Source organism: Anolis carolinensis, chromosome 2 (assembly GCF_035594765.1).
Source record: "Anolis carolinensis isolate JA03-04 chromosome 2, rAnoCar3.1.pri, whole genome shotgun sequence".
Lineage (NCBI taxonomy): Eukaryota > Metazoa > Chordata > Lepidosauria > Squamata > Dactyloidae > Anolis > Anolis carolinensis.
In genome coordinates, this window is record NC_085842.1 from 1,377,988 (window position 1) to 1,387,783 (window position 9,796).

The following is a 9,796-nucleotide window of genomic DNA, read 5'->3' on the forward strand; positions in this document are numbered from 1 at the left end:
TGGCAAACATTCAATGCCATTATTAGACATACGACATATAGAGACAGACACAGAGGCAATTCAACATTTTCCAGCTTCCGGCTTCTTGAGAGTCTGCTTGATTCCAGCCGCGGGGGGAGCTGCTGCTTCACCGTCCACTTTTGACACTGAGTCCTCCTTCTGCACGCTGCTGGAAAGTTTTATGGCAACATACATTACTTAAATTAGCCTCCCTGCATAAGCAGTACCTAAATTCCTATTTGACTGTTGCAACTGTTTTTCAGCTCCATAGCTCAACAGCAAGCTGGACTATTAAATGGCCAGAAGCTTTCTCCGACCCAGGTTGGCTCAAACTCAGGACCTCTCGGGTCAGTAGTGATTTATTGCAGCTGGCTACTAATCAATTGCGCCACATGTATTTGTGTGGCATTGAATAGTTGCCATCCCTGTTGTAAGCCGCCCCAAGTCCCCTAAGGGGAGATGGCAGGGGATATCAATACAATGGATTGATTGATTGATCTGATGCAGCCTAGGAGGTGATATTATTACAAAAAGACAGCCCAAGGGAAGCTGGTCTCCTGCACTTACTTATCCAAGAAGATTTTGAAGACTGAAGGCGTTGGCGTGTGTGGGAGAAGGAGTCCCTTGCGGTGCAGGTGGACACAGAAATCTGCAGATCCCGCAACGGCTGAATGCCAGACAACTAAGGTGGGCCCAGTTTTGAGCAAATTCACTTTACATTCCTTTCCGGGGAAGGAATCTTTCCTAGCTGATGCACTGCCTCAGATGCCCCAAAGCGGAGAGTAACACTGCATTGGGCCCTCAACCCTTGGGCTTAGTGGTCCAGACTCAGGCACAGGGCAGGTTGGATGATCCCAAGGGGCCTGCAGAGGACAGGGAAGCTGTGGGGCTGGCCAGGGAACTGCAAGAGGAAAAGAAGGCTGACCCATGGCTTTTGGAGAAGGAGTCTGGTGAGGAAAACCGGCTTGTGGTACTTTTGTGGCAAACTGTATGTTCCCCAGAAACCTAGGGTGAAAGTTTTGGGACAGGTCCATGGCCATAAACAAGCTGGACACTTTGACTAGACAAAAAGCCTGAAATTGCTCAGGCGAAAATTCTGGGGGCCAGGAGTCCAGAGGGATATCAGGGATATCAGGAATGCCCGACATGTGAGCGGGCAAACCAAAGCGTAGGCAAGCCTGCAAGGCTGTTGCAGCCAGGAGCAGATCCCTAACAGCCCTGGAAGCAGAGAACCATGGACTCCATAGTGGAATGACCAGAGAACAAGGGCTCTGACGCAGTATGGACTGTCAGGTATCTGTCTCTAAATAACCCCCCGTTATCCCTCCCAAGAGGCTACTTCATGCACAGCTGGATGAATGGTTGTTGCAGCATCTTTATCGCCTGCATGGATGCCCAGGGCACACAATTTTGGACAGGGGCCCACAGGTTACAGCTATAACAATAACAACAATAAAAAACAACAGTTCGGGTCCTGCCTATCTTTGCGATTGCATTTTGCCCTATGAACCTGCGCTGGCCTCAAGATCTTCTCTCGCTCCCACTTCCATCACAAGCACAGCTGGTGGAGACGAGGGGGGAGAGGGCCTTCCTTCTCAGTGGTGGCCCCCCAGCTCTAAAACTCTTCCCTAGGGAGATCAGATTAGCACCCACCCTGTCCATCTTCCGTATAGACTTGGATGCTTCCATGTGCCTTTGATTAATCAGTTCCTTTGTCGACTAGGCCCGCTCGCCCTAACTCATTGTCCGGCCTTGCAGCACTGCCCTTACAACTGTTCCTGCACTAGCCCTTGCCCACCCTCTTAGATCTGAACATGCCCACTGTTCTCAGCTACTGGTTGATGGTTATTGTTGTTCTTACGTTGTTATGATGTTTGTTGATTGGTTTTATTGTTTGAATGATTGAAATGCAATTGTATATTAATTTTGTTACATTTTATTGTTTTTGCTGGGTGTAGTCCCCAAATAAGCCGCACTGAGTTCCTTCAGGGAGATGGTAGCGGGATATAAGAATAAAGTTATTATTACTATCTATACACATAATAAAAGTGAAAATATGTGTATGTGGCAGGGGTGTCCATTTACACAGACGTACTCCCACTTCCACAAATAGCTACAGCTTTCACTACGCAAGAGAAACGAGTGGCCCTCTGTCCAATGACATTGCAGGTTATAGCGAGCGCTGTGAAAATGTCCAAGAGCCCTGCCAATGTCCTCCACAAACACCATCCTGCCCACCACCCAAGTGAAGGCTTTCATGCGAGGACAATTTCCTCTTAGTTCTTCTGTTTTTCCTCCACCAGACACCCATTGTTTCTGACTCTCCATTGGTGTGGAATTTGCATGACCCTGCCCATTATCTCTCCCATAACCCTTTCCTATTCCTTTCCATGGCACACTGCACACAGAGGAATTGATCAGCAACTGAACATACTAGAGAGAAAGCTTTGGGGAGACTTCACCATCATTTATACGACTTGTAGGGACTGGGATGTATAGTCCACCTGCAATCTAAGAGCATACTGAGCTCCACCAATGATGGACCTGGAACTAACTTTGAATTCTTCTGTTTTCAGAGTGTTGTTCCTTATTTACTGTTCTGATTTTGGAGTTTTTTAATACTGGTAGCCAGATGTTGTTCATTTTCATGGTTTCCTCCTTTCTGTTGAAGTTGTCCACATGCTGGTGTATTTCAGTGGCTTCTCTGTGTCACCTGACATGATAGTTGTTGGAGTGGTCCAGCATTTCTGTGTTCTCAAATAATATGCTGTGTCCAGGTTGATTCATCAAATGCTCTGCTATGGCTGATTTCTCTGGTTGAGTGAGTCTGCAGTGCCTTTCATGTTCTTTGACTCATGCCTGGGCAATGTTGATGCGTTTGGTGGTCCCTATGTAGACTTGTCCACAGCTGCATGGTATACGGTAGACTCCTACAGAAGAGAAAGAATCCCTCTTGTCCGCTGAATATATCATCTGTTGGATTTTCTTAGTGGGTCTGTAGATAGTTTGTAGGTTGTGTTTCTTCATCAGTTTGCCTATGCGGTCAGTGGTTCCCTTGATGTCTGGTAAGAACACTTTTCCTCTGGGTGGGTCTTTGTCTTGACTCTCATGGCTTGTTCTTGGCCTTACAGCTCTTCTGATGTCTGTGGTGGAATCTCCATTGGCCTGGAGAGCCCAGCTGAGGTAGTTTAGTTCACCTTGAAGGAGGTGAGATTTGCGGATTCTTTGTGCACGGTCTGTCAGGGCTTTGATTGTGCTTCTTTTTTACTACAGGGGGGGTTACTCTATGCAGACATTATCATTATCATTATCATGTTTATTATGTTAAGCTTCTTACAATTAAAAGTATGACCACCAGATTTACAGAAATTTGCCAAGGTCACAGTCCAACAATCACATGTCAGGAATGTATTCACCACAGTTCATAAAATAACCATGAATGCAAGTGTACAAACAGAAGTCAGAATTCCAAAGTCAAGCCAGAGAGGCAGGGGTGCAAACTGAAGTCCAAGTCCATAAATCAAGCCAAGTAGTCAGTCCAGAATTTAAAGTCATTGACTCAAGGTAGAGTCCAGAATAGGATTATAGGAACAAAACCAGAGTCCAGAATTCTATCTGAGGGGCAGCAAAGGAAAGATCCAGAACAAGATGTATGATATTATCTGTTACAAAAGAGCTATTCTTTTCCATAACCTTTTTGTCATGACAGCTCAATTGCCGTTTATTTCAGAAACCTTTCACTGATCATCCCAGAAGCCTGCAGTTATTTTCTTTAGGAGGAAAAGGTCGGGTTAACCCCTTCCAAACTATCTGCAATACTGAGAAAGGTCCTCCTCTGTTGGAGACCTGTCCCCAGAATCAGTCAAGCCAAAACACACAAACTGCTGTACATGACAGATCCAGAGCAAGGTGACAGACTTTTTTTGACCATTCTTCCATTTTTTTTGTCTGCCTGAGAACCTTGTCTAAGGAAATTTTTGAGGAGAACTAGGAACATAAAGACAAGTCTCTAGCTGTGTGAAAGTACTTTGATGTCGGATGTATGTGGAACATTGTGTGAAGCTCTTTCCACATTCCATTCATGCATGTAGGTTCTCCCGTGTGTGCATCCTTTGATGGGAACACAAATTTCCACGCTGACTGAAGCTCTTTCCACATTCCATGCATTTATGTGGCTTCTCCCCTGTGTGAGTCCTTTGATGGATGCGCAGATTTCCACTCTGACTAAAGCTCTTTCCACATTCCACGCACTTATGTGGCTTCTCCCCTGTGTGGGTCCTTCGATGGGAATGCAGATGTTGACTCAGAGTGAAGCTTTTTCCACATTCCATGCATTTATGTGGCTTCTCTCCTGTGTGCATCCTTTGATGGTTATGGAGATCTCCACTCTGACTGAAGCTCTTTCCACATTCCATGCATTTATGTGGTTTATCCTCTCTGTGAGTCCTTTGATGGCTGCGCAGATATTCACTCTGACTGAAGCTCTTTCCACAATCCATGCATGTATGTGGCTTCTCTCCTGTGTGCATCCTTTGATGGATACGCAGAGGCCCACTCCGACTGAAGCTCTTTCCACATTCCACACATTTATGTGGTCTCTCTCCTGTGTGCATCCTTTGATGGATATGGAGATCTCCACTCTGACTGAAGCTCTTTCCACATTCCATGCATTTATGTGGCTTCTCCCCTGTGTGAGTCCTTTGATGGGTGCGTAGATTAACACTCTGACTGAAGCTCTTTCCACATTCCATGCATGTATGTGGCTTCTCTCCTGTGTGCATCCTTTGGTGGATACGCAGATGTCCATTGTGACTGAAACTCTTTCCACATTCCACACATTTATATGGCTTCTCTCCTGTGTGAGCCCTTTGATGGGAACGCAAATGTTGACTCTGACTGAAGATTTTTCCACATTCCATGCATTTATGTGGTTTCTCTCCTGTGTGGGTCTTTTGATGGGTACGCAAATGTCCACTCTGACTGAAGCTCTTTCCACATTCCACACATTTATATGGCTTCTCTCCTGTGTGAGTTCGTTGATGTTTAGCAAGAGAACTTCTCCAAATGAAACATTTCCCACAGTCCTTACAAATATGTAGCTTCTCCCCTGCGTGTGATTTTGACAAGGAATTTTCCATTCTTTAACATTTATTATTCAAATATTATGGCTTGTAGTTCACAGATATGGACTCCTGAATAGGACATTTCCTCTTCCCAGTCTCTGTATTGCTGTAGCCTTATTTTCTCTTTACCAACCCCTCTTTTTACAGCACAATCCTTCCTTTCCTTACATTCAAAGGTATGTAGCTTGAAATATAATTTCTCCAACTTATTTCTTGTTCTTGTTAGTCCTGTGTACTTTCATTTCAGACGTAAGACAAAGGGCAATGTTTTCTTCATAAGGTTCATTTAGAGGTTACCTGGGAGACGAATGAGAGGAAAATCTTATCAGGAGCAGAGTACAGAAAGATCTCATTGAACATGAAGAACAATAGCCTAGTGCTGTAGCAATCACAGGGGAAGAGGGGAGAAAGACTGGCCCAACTGGTAAGAGCCCGTTGCCTGCTGAGAAGGACTTTAACACTTGCCCAACAAAGAACAATCCCTGCAAAGGGGATAATGGCCCAAGATTCTGTGTGTAATCCAACCTTGGGTAAAGGAAGGCCTCTAATAATGTGGTCAACACAGAAAGGGGCTAAGGTTGCAAAGCATTTCCTCCCTAGATCCCACTTCCTCACATCTCCACTCAAAACTTGAGTGACCACCTGTATGGACAGACCATCCCAAGTGATCAGTCTTGGGGAGAAAAATACTTCATTTTCTTGTGTAGATTTCTCCCAGCTCAGGAAAAGGATATTTTCCTGATCCTCTCTTTCCCTGCAGCATGATCCCTGCCCCACATTTCTAAAGCAAGGCGCCTGGAGACATTGAGAGCACATTAGGCCACAAAGTTCCTTGACATACTGCATTCTTAGCAAAAAAGAAAAGAAAAGTATGGTATATAATATAATACAAAGTTATGTTGTTTTTATACACTTCTATTGTAATGTAATCACTTATATGTTGCGATTGTAACATCAACTTATATATAAAATACTGTATAGATGAATAACTACTGTTTTAAACCATCTTGGGTCTGAATTGGGTTTAAATTAACCCGGTAATTGACAGTGTTGTTAATGATGGTGAAGACTGCCACCAAGAAGAGGGTCCACCACTCAGGATCCGATGTCAAAATCTCCGGGATAATTAAATCCGATCCAACTGCTTTTCCATTTTTAAGACCAACGGTCAGGTCTGCTACTTCCCTACTGAAACAGGGGGCCAGTCAGTCAATTGGGGAGAATCTATCGCTTTTTTTCGTGTCAGGAGCAACCTGAGTTGCTTCTGGAGTGAGAGAATTGGCCGTCTGCAAGGACGTTGCCCAGGGGACATTGCCCGGATGTTCTGATGTTTTACCATCCTTGTGGGAGGCTTATTTATTTATTTATTTATTACATGCATTTATACCCCGCCCTTCTCCTCGAGGGGCTTACATTCTGCCACGAGGGCCAGCAACAAATATACTATAAAACAAAACAATTAAAACATGATAAAACATGATAAAAACATGATAAAAAGTATACAAAAATTAAACCGCTGCAAGGCAGCGATATTGCACCATCCTCAGTCATTCACTACTGCTACAATTACAGATTTGTGACCCGATTACATCAGCCAATGAGCTTATTCGCTGAATGCCTGGGTGCAGAGCCAAGTTTTCTCTCATGTCCCCGCATGGAGCTGAGAGAGGGAGCTCACCCGCGCTCTCCCCGGGTGGGATTCGAACCTGGCAGCCTTCAGGTCAGCAACCCAACCTTCAAGTCACAAGGCTTTTATCCCCTAGGCCATCAGAGGCTCCAAAATCTACCCCTGAGCTCTGGGTTTCTAAGTCATCAGCCCAAAAGAGGTTGGAAAAAATTACTACAGTAGACTCTCACTTATCCAACACTCGCTTATCCAACATTCTGGATTATCCAACGCATTTTTGTAGTCAATGTTTTCAATACATCGTGATATTTTGGTGCTAAATTCGTAAATACAGGAATTACTACGTAGCATTACTGCGTATTGAACTGCTTTTTCTGTCAAATTTGTTGTATAACATGATGCTTTGGTGCTTAATTTGTAAAATCATAACATCATTTGATGTTTAATAGGCTTTTCCTTAGTGCCTCCTTATTATCCAACATATTCGCTTATCCAACATTCTGCCGTGCCGTTTATGTTGGATAAGTGAGACTCTACTGTATATCCGTTTGAGGGAGAGATTTATTTACATCCTTTCGGTCGGCTGACAACAAGGGCACAATTTGACGCCTTGAATGCGTATAAAAACAAAGCAACATATAATTTAAGACTGAGGGTGAAGGTTGGGCTTGAATTGCTCAGTCCATTGAGCAAGTACCAAAACTGCTTAGGGCTGTTTGTGGTTGTTGTTGTGATATTTATACCCCGCTTTATCTCCCCAAAAGGGACTCAAAGCAGCTTGGCATGAAAGCATTAGGATACCATTTAAAATATGTAACAATACAAACATGAAAACAGCCTTCTTCAGGGGCAGCCCCACCAAGAGCGCGTTACAGTCGTCCAGGCGGGATGCAACTAAGGCAAGGACCACCGTGGCCACTCCACCCAGAGGGCCAGAGAGTGTCCAGTTCAGGGGGGGGGGGGTCACCTGGGTCTCCTCTGGCAGGGCAGAAATGAGGAGGAGAGAGAGGGGAAGGCGCATGCGCAGAGGAGAGAGCAGGCCGCAAAGTCCCCTGGACAGATAGACAGACAGGCCGCTCCCTCCCCAAAGGCCGGGCCGGGAAGAAGGAAGGCCTGAGGGCAGAGGGGGAGCCCCCCATCCCTCCCCCCCTTACCTCCTCCTCTCTCTCTCTCTCTCTCTCCGAAAGGCCTCCTCCTCCTCCTTCCTTCCCTCGAAGGCGCTGACAGGAAAGAGCGCCGCCCGGCCCCTCCCATCCTGAGTCTCCCCGCCTCTCGCTGCACTTCCGCCCTCAAGAAACATGGCGGCCGCGGGCAGAAGACCCATAGAGGGGCGGGGCCCGAGAGAGAGAGAGAGGCAGAAGCGGACAGACACGCCCCTTCTTTCCTTTCTTCCCAACGCCCAGCGTCCGCCAATGAGAATCCGCCTTCCTCTCAGAGCGGCGTCATCGGTCTCCGGGCAGGAACGGCCCCGGCCCTTGCCTTCGCCCTTCTGCCGTTAACGGTCATTCCAGAAATCGGCCAATGGGAATCGGCCTCGTCTCGCCGCGTCACCTGTCTCCGGGCAGACTCGCCCTCGCCTTCCCGTCTCTGGGTCGGACTCTCCTGGCCCGCTCCTCATCGCAGGCAGGCTGCCCGAGGAAGCGCCGGGCTGAAGCGGCGAAGGGAGCCTCAGGCCAGGGAGGAAGGAGCGGGAGGCGCCTCTGGATGGACGGGTCGTGTCGGGGAAGCAGCCTCCTCTCTCCGCCTCCGCTCGGCGAGGTTTCCCTACTTCATAATGTGTCGCTTGAGAACCTGAAGTATAGGTCTGACGGGGTCGGGAGTTCCCTCCTCTCTCTCGAGACTCAAAGCAGTGGGAAGGAGGGGCTGCGGGTCACGTGACGGGCTGAGGGGCCGTTGGGAGCGTCGCGGCCTCATCCGGGTGAGGGGAGGGGGCGGGGCCTTGAGTGGGGAGGGGGCGGGGCCTTGAGTGGGGAGGGGGCGAGGAAGGGAAACAATATTATTATTATTATTATTATTACAGTAGAGTCTCGCTTATCCAACATAAACGGCACGGCAGAATGTTGGATAAGCGAATATGTTGGATAATAAGGAGGGGTTAAGGAGAAGCCTTAGGCTATGATTTTACAAATTAAGCACCAAAACATCATGTCATACAACAAATTTGACAGGAAAAAGTAGTTCAATACACAGTAATGTTATGTTGTAATTACTATATTAACGAATTTAGCACCAAAATATCACGATGTATTGAAAATATTGACTACAAAAATGCGTTGGATAATCCAGAACGTTGGATAAGTGAGACTCTACTGTATTAATATTCTTCCACCTTTGTGGAGAGTGTGGACTGGGACTGAATGAGAGCTCAATGGAAGGCCAGGTGAGGCCAGGTGGGTTTGGAGGCTCCAGAAGCAGAGGCCCAGGGGAAAGGAGGGCTCGGGAATACATCAAGGGCCTGTTTCTTAACCCTATTACTAACTAATATACAGAATAAAACAATGCTAACAGACAAATTATAATCCTTACAGGCGCATGAGTAATACACAAATACAAACTGTTTATAGCATTACATCAAACATTATATTCATGTTTGTATGTTTTTTCAGTAACCAATAAGTCTGTTCAATAACTGAGTACAACACTTTAAATTCCAGTATTGTCCCACGAAGATAAACGTCTCAGAAATGCTTGGTCAGTGGAGTAAACAACTATGTATTGTGGTTCACACTTTAGATAACTTTATCATAGTCCCATGTAAATTAATGTTTTGGAGATGCGCAAAAGGAATATAAACCATAAAGCAGGGGTCCCCAAACTAAGGCCCGGGGGGCGGATGCGGCCCTCCGAGGTCATTTACCTGGCCCCCGCCCTCAGTTTTATAATATAATATATTGTATATACATATAATATTGATAATAATATTATAATGTAATACAATGTAACACTAATAATAATACCATATAATAATATTAATTATATATTCTACATTACATGTAATATTACTAATAATATTACAGTATAGTGGTATAGTTCAATATAGTAATAT

The 9,796-nt window shown here is 45.7% G+C and overlaps 1 protein-coding gene across 2 annotated transcripts; it reads right to left on the reverse strand.

Annotated features, from left to right (window-relative positions):
- Positions 1 to 1,920: 1,920 nt before the first annotated feature.
- Positions 1,921 to 8,488, reverse strand: LOC134296856 (zinc finger protein 239-like). Of its 2 annotated transcripts, none has more exons than XM_062972835.1 (2): positions 8,302 to 8,488; positions 1,921 to 5,420 (listed from the first exon to the last, which is right to left on the reverse strand). In XM_062972835.1, exon 2 carries the CDS (start codon positions 5,136 to 5,138, stop codon positions 4,080 to 4,082), a length of 1,059 nt encoding a protein of 352 aa, XP_062828905.1. In that variant the 5' UTR covers positions 5,139 to 5,420; positions 8,302 to 8,488; the 3' UTR covers positions 1,921 to 4,079. The 2 variants fall into 2 exon arrangements, with proteins under 2 accessions (XP_062828905.1, XP_062828904.1); XM_062972834.1 differs by having other exon boundaries at positions 7,905 to 8,488.
- Positions 8,489 to 9,796: the final 1,308 nt, after the last annotated feature.

What these genes read in the sequence shown, in the direction of transcription:
- LOC134296856 (XM_062972835.1), bottom strand. Translation starts at nt 5,138, where the DNA reads ATGGAAAATTCCTTGTCAAAATCACACGCAGGGGAGAAGCTACATATT.